Source organism: Microcaecilia unicolor, chromosome 2, assembly GCF_901765095.1.
Source record: "Microcaecilia unicolor chromosome 2, aMicUni1.1, whole genome shotgun sequence".
Taxonomy (NCBI): Eukaryota; Metazoa; Chordata; class Amphibia; order Gymnophiona; family Siphonopidae; genus Microcaecilia; species Microcaecilia unicolor.
The window spans coordinates 393,816,208-393,834,688 of NC_044032.1; the positions used below are offsets into that span (position 1 = coordinate 393,816,208).

Below are 18,481 nucleotides of genomic sequence, written 5' to 3' on the forward strand. Positions count from 1 at the left end.
CCGAGTTGCTTCGTCAGTTGGCCAAGCAGCAGAAGGCATGTTGTGAATTCTTGGCCAGGAGTTCCTACAGCACTTTGATGTGTCATCCAGGATCTCTGCTCAAAGTATAGCGATGTGCAGACTTTCATGGCTATGTGTCTGTGACTAGGAACAGACAGTTCAGCAGAGGTTGGCAGATGTCCCGTGCCATAGGGATAACCTTTTTGGAGAGATGGTTGAGGGAGGCCACTGACCAAATCAAGAAACGCACCGATACCATCTCTTCTGTCCCCCGCTAGGCGCCTTCTGCATCTGCCTCCTCATCTAGGGAGGTCTTTTGACAATTTGAGAAGGGGTGCCTACTACCCTCATAGGTGTTGTTACGCCACCACCTTTCACCAGCCTTCTCAGGCTCAGCCTCAGCACACTTGTTCCTGTCAACAGCATGCGTATAAGGCACTTGCTGCTCCCCAGTCAAAGCAAGGGACAAGCTTTTGACTTGCACCAGCAGAGCATATCCGCTGTTAAAATGTCTGTCTTGGATGACTTGTTTGTTTAGGGAAGGCTGAAGTTTTTCCACGAAAGGTGGCCATTTGTAACCTCCAACCAGTGGGTTTTCCAAATAGTCCAGCTCGGTTACTCCCTCAGTTGGCATCGGAAACCTCCAAATTCAGCTCTCAGCATGAGTAAGTACTTGCAGAGGAACTCTCTGCCCTTCTCAAGGCTCGTGCTGTCAAGCCTGTTCTTCCAGGGGAAGAAGGAAAGGGGCTCTATTCCAGGTACTTCCTTATGCAAAAGAAGATACAGGTGATGCGTCTCTTCCTAGACCTGAGGACCCTGAACAAATTCCTGGTCAAAGAAAAGTTCAGGATGGTTTCCTTGGGCACCCTTCTACCCATGATTCAGGAAAATGATTGGCTATACTCTCTGGTCTTAAAGGATGCATATACGCACATCCCGATACTTCCAGCCCACTGGACATATCTCCAATTTCGGCTGGGGACACAGCACTTCTAGTACCATATGTTGTCCTTTTGGCCTTGTGTCAGCTCCCAGGATATTTACTAAATGTCTAGTGGTAGTCGTAGCGTCGCTACACAGACTGGGAGTCTGTTCCCTTATCTCGACAACTGGCTGGTGAAGAGCATGTCAGAGTATGGTGCTCGGGAGTCTATGCAGAGGACTATTCAGGAACTCAAGGTACTAGATTTCATTTGAAACTACCTCAAGTGCTCTCTTCACCCTGCCCAGGAATTGGAATTCATTGAAGCCCTGCTTGATAGAAGGTTCGAGCCTTCCTCCCTAGGCCGAGAGGAGACATTCTAGTCACATTGGCTTCTCAGGTTCGAGCCTCTCAGCAGGTCACAACTTGGCATATTTTGAGGTTATTGGATCACATGGCGTCCATAGTTTGTGACATCCAGGACACGCTTTCATATGAGATCTACTCCTGGGTTGGGGAGCTTCACACTCAAGGTGCCTGGTCCGCCCATGAGATTGATCTGGAGATTTATTTCTCCGAGGACAAGCAAGCTGTAGTATAATCACAACTGGGTCGGCGATCAGCATTTCACACAGCAAAAAGTTTGCTAGAGACTTCTGAGCGCGCTGCACATCGAACTGCGCATGCGCTGTGTGTCTTCCCACCCACCTCGCTCCTCAGATCTTTTTCTTCCGCATGAGGAGCAACAGTCAAGTTTCTGTGGCTCCTCTCTCTGCCCGGGAAAAGAACCCTCGAGTGTTTTCGTTTTGTTTTTTTTTCCCCCGAGTCTTTGTTTTCTTTTAAAAAGAAAATAAATAATATTTTCCCTTTATTTTCTTAGTTATTTTCTTCCAAGGTAAAGTTTCCTTTCTTTTTCGGTGCGGCCGTTTTTAGGCTGCTCGGCCAGGTCCTTCCCTCTTTTTGTGCCCTTTTTTCTTGGCACAATAGAGACTTTTCATTTAGCTGGTGCTGTCTTTCCTTCCAGGGTGCTGGGAGCTCCAGGGCACCGAGGGATTCGGCACCTGAGAAGCATTGGCGCCAGGAGGACCTCTCCCCCTCTATACAGGAGGTGCCAACGCATCGACCTCTCAGCAGTCTGGTTCCTGCTCCCGAGCCTCAGGCGACTGCCACTGACTGCTCCATCGGCCCCGCAGCCTTCTCCAATGGTGGCTCTTGACGAGCGCATATGGGCTTTGCTTCCAGAGCTCCTGGAAGGACTGCTGCGCCAATCTGCTTTGGTGCCATAGATGCTTGTGCCTGCCGTGATGACTGCTGCAGCTTTGTTTGGCCCTCCACCCGCGGTGAGGTCCCCAAGCTTGGTGCCGGTATTGGCTGCCACCCAGGTCGACTCCCCATCAAAGTCTGTGGAGGAAGCTTCACAGCAGTCCATGCGGGCATCGGCCCCTTAACATCGCCATCGAGACCATGGGTCTTCGATGTCGAGGCAGGTACAGTCTCGGAAGTCACTGAGGGAAGTGCTTTCCGACACTGAGGAGGAGCGCTTATGGGAGTTTAGAGGAAGATCCCAGGTATTTTTCCTCCGATTGAGTCTTTTGGGATTCCCTCTGAACCTTCCCCTCCACCTGCCTGACAGCCTCTCCTCATTCTTTTGTACGGGAAATGGATGGAAACCATTCCATTCCCCATAGACATGGAGGATGAGCCCATGGCTGAGATGATTGAGGTCCTGGACTAAAGAGGCAGTGATAGCTCCTTTGCATAAGGTACTCCGGGAAGTCCTTTTGCGGAACTGGGCATCCCCTCTAGTCCTGTGATCATAAGAAGACTGATTCCCTGTATCGGATCCACGGTGAACCTGGGTTGATGAGGTCTCAGTTACCCCATAACTCCATGGTGGTGGACTCCGCCCTCAAAAGAGCCAAGAGTTCTAGAGACTATTCTGCGGTGCCCCCATGCAGAGAAGCTAGGACCTTGGGCTCGTTTGGGAGAAAGATGTATCAGGCTGCTATGCTCGCCGGCCGTATCCAATCATACCAGCTCTTTACTAGCATCCACTTGTGGAACTCGGTGTGGCAGCTGTCTACTTTGGTCGATGCCCTTCCTCCGGAGCAGGTCGAACCTTTTCGCCAGCTGTCAGGCAGGAGAAGGCATATTGTAAATTTCTGGCCAGGGGCGCATACGACACTTTTGATGTAGCATCCAGAATCTCTGCCCAAGGTATAGCAGTGCACACACTCTCACGGCTGTGGGTTTCTGACTTGGATCACCCGGTCCAGCAGAGAATAGCGGATGTTCCTTGCCAGGGGGATAATCTTTTTGGAGAGAAGGTAGAAGATCTGGTTGACCAGATCAAGAAGCATACTGACGCTTTGGCTTCTCTCTCCCGCTGGGCGCCTTCTGCTACAATCTCCTCAACTAGGAGATATTTTGGTGAACCACGGGGTGCCCCTATTCCTATTCTAGGCAAAGATACACTCTGGCGTCCACCAGCCTGCTCAGGCTCAGCCCCAGCGCGCTCATTCTTGTCAACAGCATGCACCCAAGGCCCCTGCTGCTCCCCAGCAAAAGCCAGGGATGGGCTTTGACCGACTCTATAAGAGCATAGCCGCAGTAAACGTGTCCATGCCAGACGACTTGCCGGTTGGGGGTAAGTTAATCTTTTTTCACCTAAGGTGTCCTCTCGTAACCTCCAACCGGTGGGTTATTCAAATAGTCTGATTAGGATACACCCTCAATCTGGAATCCAAACCTCCAAATTTCCCACCGGGAGCTCATTCTCAGCACAAGCAGGTAGTTGCAGAGGAACTCTCTGCCCTTCTAAAGGCCCATGCGTTCAAACCCGTTCCACCAGGGGAAGAACGGCTGGGATTCTGTTCCAGGTACTTCCTTGTGCTAAAGAAAACAGGGGGGATGCGTCCCACCTAGACCTGAGAGCCCTGAACAAATTCCTAGTCCGAGAAAAGTTCAGAATGGTTTCCCTGGGCACGCTTCTTCCCATGATTCAGGAAAACAATTGGCTATGTTCTCTGGACTTAAAGGACATTTGCACACATATTCCAATACTCCCAGCTCACAGGAAGTATCTTTGTTTTCGGCTGGCAACGCAGCACTTTCAGTACTGCGTACTGCCATTTTGGCCTAGTGTCAGCTCCCAGAGTATTCACAAAGTGCCTAGCAGTAGTTGCAGCGTCGCTATGCAGACTGGGAGTGCATATGTTTCCTTATCTCGACCATTGGCTGGTCAAGAGCACCTTGGAGGACGGTGCTTGGGAGCCCATGCGAGTGACTATTCAGGTGCTAGAACTGCTAGGGTTTGTAATAATTTACATCAAGTGCCATCTCACACCTGTTCAAAAATTGGAGTTCATTGGAGTGCTGCTGGGCACGAGAACAATCCGGGCCTATCTCCCTGAGACATGGGCAGACAACCTCCTGTTCCTGGTGTGCATGGTTCAGGCATCTTAACAAGTCACAGCTCGGCAGAAGTTGAGACTCTTGGGGCAAATGGCCTCCACAGTTCATGTTCACCCATGGCACGTCTGCATTTGAGATCTGTTCAATGGACCCTAGCATCCCAGTGGTATCAAGCTGCGGGGAATCTAGATGTCATCCAACTGTCCACCGATTTTCGGAACTTTATTCAGTGGTGGACAATTGGACCATGGGACGACCATTCCAAATTCCTCAGGCACAAAAAGTGCTGATGACGGATTCATCTCTTCTGGGTTGGGGGGCTCATGGCTTTAGGTGCACTGTCATGGCATGTTTCTCCAAGCCACATCTGGCTGGCGTAAACAGTCTGGCAGACAGGCTGAGCAACGTAATGCAACCTCACGAGTTGTCAAATATGGGCGTTACCTGCAAGATCTTCCTAGCGTGGGGCACCCCCTTGGTGGATCTTTTTGCCACTCAATCACAAAGTCCCTTAGTTCTGTTCCAGGCTTCAGGCCCACGACAGACTAGCGTCAGATGCCTTTCTCCTACATTGGGGAACAGGCCCTCTGTATGTGTATCCTCCCATACCTCTAGTAGGGAAGACTTTGCTGAATCTCAAGCAAGACCATGGAACCATTATCTTGATTGTACCCTGCTGGCCGCGTCAGATTTGGTTCCTTCTTCTTCTGGAGTTGTCCTCTGAAGAACTGTGGTGATTGGAGTGGTTCCCGACCCTCAACACTCAGAATGAGGGGTCGCTTCTGCACCCCAACCTCCTGTCTCTGGCTCTCACGGCCTGGGTGTTGAGAGCCTAGAATTCACTTCTTTGGGTCTTTCGGAGGGTGTCTCCCAGGTCTTCCTTGCTTCCAGGAAAGATTCCACTAAGAGGTGTTACTCTTTTTCAAATGGAGGAGGTTTGCCGTCTGGTGTGACAGCAGGGCCGTAGATCTTATTTCTTGTCCTACACAGATCCTGCTTGAATACCTTCTACACTTATCAGAGTCTGGTCTCAAGACCAACTCCGTAATGGTTCATCTCAGTGCAATTAGTGCTTATTGTTGGCGTGTAGAGGGTAAATCTATCTCTGGACAGCCTTTAGTTGTTTGCTTCATGAGAGGTTTGCTTTTGTCAAAGCACCCTGTCAAACCTCCACCAGTGTCATGGGATCTCAACGTTGTTCTCACCCAGCTGATGAAAGCAACTTTTGAGCCACTGAATTCCTGCCATCTGAAGTACTTGACCTGGAAGGTCATTTTCTTGGTGGCTGTTACTTCAGCTCGTAGTCAGTGAGCTTCAGGCCTTAGTAGTAGATGCACCTTATACTAAATTTCAGCACAACAGAGTAGTCCTCCGCACGCACCCTAAGCTCCTGCCAAAGGTGGTGTCGGAGTACCATCTGAACCACTCAATTGTCTTGCCAACATTCTTTCCCCATCCTCATGCCCACCCTGGCGAAAGCAGCTTGCACACCTTGGACTGCAAGAGAACGCCTTTTACATGGAGCGGACGAACCCTTCAGACAGTCTGCCCAGTTGTTTGCTGCTTTTGATCCCAACAGGAGGGGAGTCGCCATCGGAAAATGCACATCTCCAATTGGCTAGCAGATTGCATTTCCTTCACTTATGCCCAAGCTGGGCTGACTCTGGAGGGCCATGTCACGGCTCATAATGTTAGAGCCATGGCTGCGTCGGTGGCTCACTTGAAGTAGGCCTCCACCTAAGAAATTTTCAAAGCTGCATCTTGGTCTTCTGTCCACACATTCACATCACACTACTGCCTTGAGCAGGATACCCGATGCTACAGTTGGTTTGTTCAGTCGGTGCTGCAGAAACTGTTTGGGGTTTAGAATCCAACGCCACTCCCCTAGGCATGTTTTTGTTTTGTTCCAGGCTGCACACTCAGCTAGTTGTATATAGTTTCAGGTTTATCTATGTTATGTCTTTGCCGTTGTGAGGTCTAATTGACCAACTTTTGTTGTTTTGGGTGAGCCTGGATGCTAGGGATACCCCAATTGTCAGTATAATCCACCCTGTTTGTCCTCTGAGAAAGGTATTCTCTGAGGACAGCAGGTTGATTATTCTCACAAACTTGCCCAACTCCTCTTGGAGTTGTCTCCTCTTTCTTTCTCACTTTTACTCTTCCCTAAACTGAGGTGCAGGCTGCACTCTGTTTTTTATATAGTTTCAGGTTAATCTAGTTACGTCCATGCCGTTGTGAGGCCCAATTGATCAACATTTGTTGTTTTGAGTGAGCCTGGATTCTAGGGATACCCCACTTGTGATGATTATTCAGCCTGGTTGTCCTTGGAGAAAGCAAAGATACTTACCTGTAGCATTTATCCTCCGAGGACAGCAGGCTGATAATCCTCGCAAACCCATCCACCTCCCCTTCTGGTTGTCTCCTCTGTCTCTGTTTTACTCTTCACCTAACCAAGGAGCGCAGCAGGCGGAAAGGCACTTGGCACATGTGCAGTTGGACGCTCAGCACGCTCAGAAGATTCCAGCAAACGTTTTACTATTTCAAATGCCGGTTCCCAGGCCGGCGCAGATCGTCGACCCATATGTGACGATTATCAGCCTGCTGTCCTCGGAGAATACCTGCTGCAGGTAAGTATCTTCGCTTTTTGGGCAGGGGGAATAACCTTTATTTTCCCTTTCAGTCAGGTGGTCACGCTGTCTTCTTTCGGTTTGCTCCTTGAGTGACTGTTTGCAAATCTTTTTGAGTCTGTGTGGTCTTTTTGCGACAGTGTTCGCCTCTTTCATCTCCCGAGTTACTTTCTTTACTCTTTGTGATTTCACTTGTAGTTTATTCTCGCTCTGCTTCTTCTTCTTCCTTTGTGCTCTTTTCTTCCCCCCTAGGGGGCCTAGATGGTGTCTCTCTCTCTCTCTCTCTCACACATGTCTGTGGGGAGCTGTTTGATTTTAAAAAAAAAGTATGTATGGATATGTCTATTTTCAGAAAGAGACCAATTATTCAACTGTTTTTACGTGATTGCACATAGGCACATTACTGATGATGTCGCTGACTCAGTTTGGAGTAATCAAAATTTTTCGACAGTGGCCAGCAAGGTCTCTTTGTTGGTGGATGGCTGTATGAACCGACTGGCACACAGATGTTTAGTGTGTCTCTCTTTCCGTTTGCTTTGCTATGCGAATACTGAGGTTTCCAAGGGGCTTAGCACTGCTCTTATTGGCTGCCTCGAAATCAGTCTTCTCATTTTCCACCTTCTGGTAGGCGTGCACAACCCGTCAGTCATTCTGGGCCAATCTGAAGGGACTAAAGCAAAGCAAATTAGCAGGTAAGACCTAATGTCTCCATCTAACTCGCTAAAAATAGTCTCTAAGACCTAAGCAAAGACCATGACAAATGATGCCACAATCCAAGAAACAAAATATCTTGAGTCAGTGAAGGTCACACTGTTTATACTTTCAAAATTTGATAACGCAGGCTAGCTTAAACAAACCAAAATGTTGCCATTTGTTCAAAAACATCCAGAAACAAATCTCTGTAGATGGACCTTATTGGCTTTTACACACAGACCTAACATCTCCTCCTCATTCATGCTGCAGAAGTTATAAAAATCTACCAAGTCTTCTATTATCAGCGTTAAAATCCTCAGGTTAAAGTCTGTCCTCCATATTTCACCACTTGGCTTCTTCAGGAGGAACAGAGTTCACCTGGGCCTGTTATTGAACTGCACTTGTCTTAGAGACTATTTTTCAGTGTGTTAGATTACCTTATTTCATCTCAGTGTGAGATGGTATATTATGAGAAAGCATTTAATAGTCATATCAAAAGTTTTGTATACTTTAAGTACGTTACCAGTAATAAATTTTTTTAGTTAACTGCTTATCTGTTGCGTTCTCGAGGGCCTTGGCATTCTGTCAGGTCCTTGAGGCAGGACTGGAGTTTGTGAGCCCTTGGGCCACTGCCGAAGAGCGGCAGCGGCAGGCAAGACCACCTTGGGACTGGAAACACAGAAGAGCAGCACTGGAGCTCTGGACTGGAGTAGTACAAGGCAGGCAACTAGAACAGATGAAACAGGAACAGCTTCACCTGCACTTAGCCACCGTTCTTCCGGAGTTAAGCTCCGAAGTGCAGGTGGCCGGCAGGATAAGGCAGGAACTGAAGATCCAGAGGACCCACCCTGGGTCTGGGATACACGAGGGCGACAGGGCACGGAACTAGACTCAGACAGTGTGCTGCTGCACCACTGCACAGGGATAACAGAAAAGCTAGAAGCCCACAGAGAATAATAAACACAGAAAGGCTGAAAGCCTGCAGGTCAGAGAGATACACCTAGAAAGGCTAGAAGCCCACAGAAAGGCTGGAAACCCCCAGGCTGCAGTAATACACCCAGAAGGCCTGGAAGCCCACAGGTAAAAGGATATACGCAGATAGACTGGAGGCCCTCAGAGCAATGGGCACAGAAGGGCTGGAAGCCCTCAGAGCAATGGGCACAGAAGGGCTGGAAGCCCACAGAGCAATAAACACAGAAGAGCTGAAAGCCCACAGAGCAATAAACACAGAAGGGCTGAAAGCCCACAGAGCAATAATACCTGAGCCAGAAGGCAAGGCCCACAGGTGATAGTAACTCGCAAAGCAGAAGGGCTGGAAGCCCACAAGAAAAGACAAGGAAAGCTAACTGTGCAAACAGCACACTAACCTCGGGACCTAAGGCACTGCGGAGGCATAGGCGAGGCAAAGGCTGCAGTCTCTAAGTGCTTAATAAAGCCCTTCAACACCAAAAGCACAGCTGCAGCAATCTCTAAGCAACTACGGAGGCTGTTCAGGCACAAACCACAGAGCAGGCAGAAAGCACAGTGAAACACAGAGAGGCTTCCCACACCCAGGTGTAGTGTAGTGAAGCAATTAAAGTCATGCTGGAAGCAGCCAGCAGACACAGAGAGAGAGAGAGCTAACCCAGGCAACACCCACAGGTGCAGTATAGTGAGGCAATTAGTGTCATGCTGCTGGATGCAGCCAGCACAGAGAGCCAGAGCTAGCTCAGAAAGGACAGACAGAAGAAACAGGAGCCAGCTAGGAAGCTGACCCCCAGGAATAAGGTAAGTCTGAGGGTGGTCACGGCCACAGACGTGACATTATCTCACATTGTCATAGTGAATGTTTTGTGGTGGTTTTTCATTACTTCACTGATTTGTTTTATTATTACCTCGTTAACAGTTTGGATGGACTCATGTCACTTTGCTGATTACTGTCACTCAGTCTCATCTTGTCATCCAGAATCTGTTTGAAGGGATGATCTGGTAAGAAGCATAGCTATAAAATTGTTTGTTTTGTATTTTAATATAGTTTTGTGATTTTTCTTTCAAAATGTTTGGCAGGCTTTATCCTAGTCCTTCTAAAAGATATGGAAAAGAAGTACAATCCCTCAGGACCGGTCTTAGGCAGGGGCAACGGGCTGTTGCACAGGGCCTCACGCTTCCAGGAGCACTGCGGTGCTCCCTCCCGCTCCCTGCTATTGCAGCTATCTGACTCTTTGCCTCTCCTCCCCCGAGCCACAGGGTGCCCTCCCAGCACATACCTGAAGCCACCCTGGTGGTTTAGTGGTGTCTTCGGGGGAGGGGGGGGGAGAGGTCAGGAAAGATCCTCAGTCTTCCTGCCCGCTGCTGGCATGCACACTCTTGCTGCCGCATCACTCTTTAAAAATGGCTGCCGAGACTTGCGAGGCTGCCATTGGAAGTCTTGGCAGCCATTTTAAAGAAGATGTGGTAGCAAGAGAGTCGGCGCCAGCAGCAAGCAGGAAAGATTGGAAATATTTCCTGCCCCTGAAAGACTCCACTAGACCACCAGGGTGGCTTCAGGTATGTGCTGGGAGGGCACCCTGCTGCTTGGGGGAGCAGGGAGGAGGTCTGGAATAGGTGGAAGGGAGGGGAGGATACTGGTAAAAAAAAAATCAAGGTAGTATCTTTTTCATTTGGAGGGGCTGGTTAAAGTGATGGGGAGGATCCTGTAAAAAAAAAAAAAAAAAAATCAAGGTAATATCTGTGTCATTTGGAGGGGACTGGTTAAGGGGACAACATACTATTATATTCGTGCAGAGATTTTTTTTTCTCCTGGTAAAGGGCCACTAAACAGACATCATGTTATGAGAATCAGGTGTTCAACATTGAGTTTCTATTTATTTATTTATTTACTTACTTATGGCATTTTATCCCACATTAAACATGAATTAGATTGAATTAACATCTTTTTTTTTTTCCTGTGCATACATCAAAAGAAAAAAAGATGTCATGTGGGAACTTGCTCCTTTCGCTTTCTGGAATGCAGTGGTATATTACAAAAATGCACTTGCCTTGTTTTAATTATTATTACTATTTCACAGAGAAGGTATTGTTTAATGAGGGAAGGGTTTTCTTCGTGCAATCCTCCATTGCCCCATGTAAGCCGCATTGAGCCTGCCATGAGTGGGAAAGCGTGGGGTACAAATGTAACAAAAAAAAAAAAAGCTGTCCAGAGTCAGTCTAAATGTGCCAATTATTGTTCAGTTCAGTACACTATTAGCAGCCAAATCTGTTGGCTCAGGCTGTTTGCTATGTGATTATTCAATTACTGTTTCATTATTGCTACCAAGTGTTAAGGGGACTTGTTTTAATTCATTTATCTAGTCCTTACATGCACGTGGTTTTACTTTTTAAACCCAAAGGTTTCCTATGATAGCATTGTGCATATTTGAATTAGATTTTCTGTACAAGTTTTGCTCGATTTGTCTTTATTTGAAATTTATTTATTTGCTGCATTGTATCCCACATTTTCCCACCTTTTTGCAGGCTCAATGTGGCTTACAATGTTCCTTCATGGCATTTGCCGTTCCAGAGTGAAAAGATACAATTGATATTACATAGAGAACATGGATGACATAATAGATATGTGGATAACATAATGGATCGTTATTCCAGAGTAAAAGAAACAACTGGTGTTACCTAAAGGACATTGATGACCTGGTAGATTAAACAGATAAAAATAATAGAACGTCGTTTCATAGTAAGATGCAATTGGTATAATACAGAGAGTATAGATGAACTAGAAGAACTACACAGTAAGCATAGGGAGAAAACATTCTGGATTTTAAGTAAGTGGTGATGTATTACAGTTCCTATTCTGGGTCATTGTGGTATGCCTTGTTGAAGAGATAGGTCTTCAGTGATTTACAAAAGTTTAGATTATAAATTATTTTCTGGCCCCTTGGCAGTGCATTCCACAGCTGCGTGCTCATATAGGAGAAGCTAGACGCATGTGTTAGTTTGTATTTTAGTCCTTTACAACTGGGGAAGTGAAGATCTAGGAATGTGCGTGCTGATCTTTTAGCATTTCTGGATGGCAAGTCAATAAGGTCTATAATGTAGGCTGGAGCATCTCCGTGAATGATTTTGTGAACCAGTATACAGACCTTAAACGTAATACGTTCTTTAAGTGGAAGCCAGTGTAACTTTTCTCTTAGGGGTTTGGCACTTTCGTATTTTGTTTTGCCAAATATGAGTCTGGCAGCTGTGTTTTGGGCTGTTCGAAGTTTCTTGATGAGTTGCTCTTTACAGCCAACATATAGTGCATTACAGTAGTCTAGATGACTTAGCACCATTGACTGTACCAGATTCCGAAAAATGTTTCTTGGGAAGAAAGGTTTTACTCTTTTTAGTTTCCACATAGGGTAGAACATCTTCCTTGTTGTATTTTTCACATGGTTTTCAAGTGTGATCAAAGGTAACTCCAAGAATTTTCAGGGTGTCTGTCTGTCACGGGGAGGGAGAAGTTTGGTGTGGTTATGGTGGTGAATTTATTTGTGTTATATTGAGATGCGAGTATAAGACATTGCGTTTTTTCTGCGTTAAGTTTTAATTGAAAGGCATCCGCCCAAGAGTGCATGATTTGGAAGCTGTGGTTGATGACATCAGTGATTTCCTTTAAGTCGTATTTGAATGGAATGTAGATCGTGATGTCATCTGTGTATATGTAAGGCTTAAGGCCTTGATTGGATAACGATTTAGCCAGGGGTGTCATCATTAGGTTAAAGATGGTCGGCGAGAGTGGGGATCCTTGGGGCACACCGCATTCAGGTGTCCATGAAGTTGATGTACTCGAATTGGATTTCACCTGGTATGCTCTTGTGGTTAAGAATCCTCTGAACCAGTTAAGCACGTTCCCTCCAACTCTGAAGTATTCTAGGATGTTTAATAATAATTCTCCGAGGACAAGCAGGCTGCTTGTTCTCACTGATGGGTGACGTCCACGGCAGCCCCTCCAATCGGAAACTTCACTAGCAAAGGCCTTTGCTAGTCCTCGCGCGCCCATGCGCACCGCGCATGCGCGGCCGTCTTCCCGCCCGAACCGGCTCGTGTTCGTCAGTCTTCTTTTGTCCGCGCTCGGTACGGTCGTATTTTCGCCGTGTCGGGCCCCGCAAAGTCGACCTCGCGCGTTCGTCGTGTTGTTTAAAAAAAAAAAACAAAAAAAAAAACCCATTCTGTGTGGAAAAAGACTCTTTGGTCTTTTTTCCCCCCGCTATTTTCAGCTTTTTCGCCCCGGTAAGTTTTCTTTCGTCGTCAGGGTAGGCCGCTTTTAGGCCTCGGGTCGAAGTTTTCTTCCCCTTGTTTTTTCGGTGCCTTTTCCACCATTTCGACTTTTGATCTCGCCGGCGTGATTTTTCCGCCCATGACATCGAAGTCTCCCAGCGGCTTCAAGAAGTGCACCCAGTGCGCCCGGGTCATCTCGCTCACTGACAGGCACGCGTCGTGTCTTCAGTGCTTGGGGGCTGGGCACCGCCCGCAGGCCTGTAGTCTGTGTTCCCTTTTGCAAAAGCGGACTCAGGTAGCGAGATTGGCCCAGTGGAACGTTTTGGTCTCGGGCTCTTCGTCGGCATCGGCACCGAGGGTATCGAGTGCATCGACGTCTTCAGCGTCCAGAGCTTCATCCTCGGCCGCCAGTGCATCGAGGCATCGGCCCTCTGCATCGGCGCTGAGACATCGGACAGCTGCATCGACGTTGGTGGTACCGGGACCTCGTCGGCTGATGTCGTCGGACGGTGGTGCTTCGTCTGGAGTGCAGGTGAGGGCTGTCCATTCCCCTGCTGGTGGCGGTGAGCCTTCGGGTGGGGTCTCCCCCTACCCTGAGGGCTCCTGCGGTACAGCCCCCCCCCGAGACCGACCTCCTTTGGCCTCGGCCCCGAGGAAGCGACGGCTGGATTCTACGTCGTCCTCATCGGTGCCGGGAAGCTCCGGTGGCATGCTTCGTTCCAAGAAGTCGAAGAAGCATCGTCATTGGTCCCCTTCCCGTGTCGGCACCGAGAGCTCTGAGTCGCCGAGGGAGTTGGCACCCAGCAGGCATCGGCACCGAGAGGACCGCTCACCCTCTGTTCAGGAGGTGTCGATGCGCTCCACTCTGGACAGCCTGGAACAGCCTCCACGCCCGGAACAGGTTCTGACGTCGACGCCTGCATCGACCTCCATGCCTTTCTCTGCAGCCGCTCTGAATGAGAGCCTCCGGGCCGTTCTCCCAGAGATTCTGGGAGAGCTGTTGCGCCCTAACCCTCCGGTACCGGTGGTGCTTGCGCCACCGGTACCGTCGAGCGTGGCGCCGGCTGGCCCATCGCCCGAGGTGAGGTCTCCGGCGTCGGTGCCGCCGCCTCCCAGGAAGGCTCCCCGACTACGTCGGCGGAGGGAGCTTCGCCGATGCGGACGAGGGAGTCTACCTCTCGACGCCCCCATCGTGGACGTGGCTCCACAGAGTCGAGTCGGGCGAGGTTGCAGACACAGGTCCGTGAACTTGTGTCTGACACCGAGGGTGAGGCCTCGTGGGAAGAGGAAGAAGACCCCAGATATTTCTCTGACGAGGAGTCTGAAGGTCTTCCTTCTGATCCCACTCCCTCTCCTGAGAGACAGCTTTCTCCTCCCGAGAGTCTGTCTTTTGCTTCCTTTGTCCGGGAGATGTCTACGGCCATCCCCTTCCCGGTGGTTGTGGAGGACGAGCCCAGGGCTGAAATGTTTGAGCTCCTGGACTATCCTTCTCCTCCTAAGGAAGCGTCCACTGTACCCATGCACCATGTCCTAAAAAAGACATTGCTGGCGAACTGGACCAAGCCTCTAACTAATCCCCACATTCCCAAGAAGATCGAGTCCCAGTACCGAATCCATGGGGACCCAGAGCTGATGCGCACTCAGTTGCCTCATGACTCTGGAGTTGTGGATCTGGCCCTAAAGAAGGCTAAGAGTTCTAGAGAGCATGCTTCGGCGCCCCCGGGCAAAGACTCTAGAACCTTAGACTCCTTTGGGAGGAAGGCCTACCATTCCTCGATGCTCGTGGCCAAAATTCAGTCCTACCAGCTCTACACGAGCATACACATGCGGAACAATGTACGGCAGTTGGCGGGTTTGGTTGATGCGCTCCCCCCTGAGCAAGCCAAGCCTTTTCAGGAGGTGGTCAGGCAGCTGAAGGCGTGCAGAAAATTCCTGGCCAGAGGGGTGTATGACACCTTTGATGTTGCGTCCAGGGCCGCTGCTCAAGGTGTGGTGATGCGCAGGCTCTCATGGTTGCGTGCCTCCGACCTGGAGAATAGAATCCAGCAGCGGATTGCGGACTCGCCTTGCCGTGCGGATAATATTTTTGGAGAGAAAGTCGAACAGGTGGTAGAGCAGCTCCACCAGCGGGACACCGCATTCGACAAGTTCTCCCGCCGGCAGCCTTCAGCCTCTACCTCTACAGGTAGAAGATTTTTTGGGGGAAGGAAGACTGTTCCCTACTCTTCTGGCAAGTGTAGGTACAATCCTCCTTCTCGACAGCCTGAGGCCCAGGCTAAGCCCCAGCGCGCTCGCTCTCGTCAGCAGCGTGCGCCTCAGCAAGGCCCCTCGGCTCCCCAGCAAAAGCAAGGGTCGAGCTTTTGACTGGCTCCAGCAGAGCATAGCCAACATCCAAGTGTCAGTGCCGGGCGACCTGCCAGTCGGAGGGAGGTTGAAAGCTTTTCACCAAAGGTGGCCTCTCATAACCTCCGATCAGTGGGTTCTCCAAATAGTCCGGCAAGGATACACCCTCAATTTGGCCTCAAAACCTCCAAATTGTCCACGGGGAGCTCAGTCTTACAGCTTCCAGCACAAGCAGGTACTTGCAGAGGAACTCTCCGCCCTTCTCAGCGCCAATGCGGTCGAGCCCGTGCCATCCGGGCAAGAAGGGCTGGGATTCTATTCCAGGTACTTCCTTGTGGAAAAGAAAACAGGGGGGATGCGTCCCATCCTAGACCTAAGGGCCCTGAACAAATATCTGGTCAAAGAAAAGTTCAGGATGCTTTCCCTGGGCACCCTTCTTCCCATGATTCAGGAAAACGATTGGCTATACTCTCTGGACTTGAAGGATGCCTACACACACATCCCGATACTCCCAGAGATGAGAGCCAACAACTTGTTGTCCCTCGTCTCGCGGGTGCGAGCGTCCCAGCAGATCACAGCTCGGCAGATGTTGAGATTGCTAGGCCACATGGCCTCCACAGTTCATGTGACTCCCATGGCCCGCCTTCACATGAGATCTGCTCAATGGACCCTAGCTTCCCAGTGGTTTCAGGCTGCTGGGGATCTAGAAGACGTAATCCACCTGTCCACAAGTTTTCTCGAATCCCTGTATTGGTGGACGATTTGGTCCAATCTGACTCTGGGACGTCCCTTCCAAATTCCTCAGCCTCAAAAAGTGCTGACCATGGATGCGTCTCTCCTGGGGTGGGGAGCTCATGTCGATGGGTTTCACACCCAAGGAAGCTGGTCCCTCCAGGAACGCGATCTGCAGATCAATCTTCTGGAGTTACGAGCGATCTGGAAGGCTTTCGGAGATCGGCTGTCCCACCAAATTATCCAAATTCAGACAGACAACCAGGTTGCCATGTACTACGTGAACAAGCAGGGGGGCACCGGATCTCGCCCCCTGTGTCAGGAAGCCGTCAGCATGTGGCTCTAGGCTTGCCGTCACGGCATGGTGCTCCAAGCCACATATCTGGCAGGCGTAAACAACAGTCTGGCTGACAGGTTGAGCAGGATTATGCAACCTCACGAGTGGTCGCTCAATTCCCGTGTAGTGCGACAGATCTTCCAGGTGTGGGGCACTCCCTTGGTAGACCTCTTCGCATCTCGAGCCAACCACAAAGTCCCTCAGTTCTGTTCCAGGCTTCAGGCCCACGGCAGACTGGCATCGGATGCCTTCCTCCTGGATTGGGGGGAGGGTCTGCTGTATGCTTATCCTCCCATACCTCTGGTGGGGAAGACTTTGTTGAAACTCAAGCAAGACCGCGGCACCATGATTCTGATTGCTCCTTTTTGGCCGCGTCAGATCTGGTTCCCTCTTCTTCTGGAGTTATCCTCCGAAGAACCGTGGAGATTGGAGTGTTTTCCGACCCTCATCACACAGGACGAAGGGGCGCTTCTGCATCCCAGCCTCCGGTCCCTGGCTCTCACGGCCTGGATGTTGAGAGCGTAGACTTTGCCTCTTTGGGTCTGTCAGAGGGTGTCTCCCGTATCTTGCTTGCTTCCAGAAAAGATTCCACTAAGAGGAGTTACTTCTTTCTATGGAGGAGGTTTGCCGTCTGGTGTGACAGCAAGGCCCTAGATCCTCGCTCTTGTCCTACACAGACCCTGCTTGAATACCTTCTGCACTTGTCTGAGTCTGGTCTCAAGACCAACTCTGTAAGGGTTCACCTTAGTGCAATCAGTGCATACCATTACCGTGTGGAAGGTAAGCCGATCTCAGGACAGCCTTTAGTTGTTCGCTTCATGAGAGGTTTGCTTTTGTCAAAGCCCCCTGTCAAGCCTCCTACAGTGTCATGGGATCTCAATGTCGTTCTCACCCAGCTGATGAAACCTCCTTTTGAGCCACTGAATTCCTGCCATCTGAAGTACTTGACCTGGAAGGTCATTTTCTTGGTGGCAGTTACTTCAGCTCGTAGAGTCAGTGAGCTTCAGGCCCTGGTAGCCCAGGCCCCTTACACCAAATTTCATCATAACAGAGTAGTCCTCCGCACTCACCCTAAGTTCTTGCCAAAGGTTGTGTCGGAGTTCCATCTGAACCAGTCAATTGTCTTGCCAACATATTTTCCCCGTCCTCATTCCTGCCCTGCTGAACGTCAGCTGCACACATTGGACTGCAAGAGAGCATTGGCCTTCTACCTGGAGCGGACACAGCCCAACAGACAGTCCGCCCAATTGTTTGTTTCTTTTGATCCCAATAGGAGGGGAGTGGCTGTGGGGAAACACACCATATCCAATTGGCTAGCAGATTGCATTTCCTTCACTTACGCCCAGGCTGGGCTGACTCTTGAGGGTCATGTCACTGCTCATAATGTTAGAGCCATGGCAGCGTCGGTAGCCCACTTGAAGTCAGCCTCTATTGAAGAGATTTGCAAAGCTGCGACGTGGTCATCTGTCCACACATTCACATCTCATTACTGCCTGCAGCAGGATACCCGACGCGACAGTCGGTTCGGGCAGTCAGTTCTTCAGAACCTGTTTGGGCTTTAGGATCCAACTCCACCCCCCGAGGGCCCTGTTTGTTCTGTTCCAGGCTGCACTCTCAGTTAGTTGGTAAATTTTTTAGGTCAATCTCAGTTATGTCCTCGCCGTTGCGAGGCCCAATTGACCATGGTTGTTGTTTTGAATGAGCCTGGGGGCTAGGGATACCCATCAGTGAGAACAAGCAGCCTGCTTGTCCTCGGAGAAAGCGAATGCTACATACCTGTAGAAGGTATTCTCCGAGGACAGCAGGCTGATTGTTCTCACAAACCCGCCCGCCTCCCCTTTGGAGTTGTGTCTTCCCTTGTCTTTGTCTTGCTACATACGGGACTGACGAACACGAGCCGGTTCGGGCGGGAAGACGGCCGCGCATGCGCGGTGCGCATGGGCGCGCGAGGACTAGCAAAGGCCTTTGCTAGTGAAGTTTCCGATTGGAGGGGCTGCCGTGGACGTCACCCATCAGTGAGAACAATCAGCCTGCTGTCCTCGGAGAATACCTTCTACAGGTATGTAGCATTCGCTTTTATGGCTAACCATGTCGAATGCACTGGACATGTCGAATTGTAGTAGAAGTATGTTGTTTCCTGTTGCAATTGTTTGTTTAAATTTAGTTCAAAGAGTAGTTAAAACT

General features: G+C 49.8%; 1 protein-coding gene across 4 annotated transcripts in view; it reads left to right on the top strand.

Annotated features, from left to right (window-relative positions):
- Positions 1–18,481, top strand: part of CDS1 (CDP-diacylglycerol synthase 1) — a 447,836-nt gene that overhangs the window by 219,341 nt on the left and 210,014 nt on the right. For all 4 annotated transcript variants that reach the window (XM_030190592.1, XM_030190591.1, XM_030190589.1 and 1 more), the window contains one exon: positions 9,542–9,624. In XM_030190592.1, the coding sequence (XP_030046452.1) occupies positions 9,542–9,624 (83 nt within the window). The remainder of the gene's footprint in view (positions 1–9,541; positions 9,625–18,481) is intronic.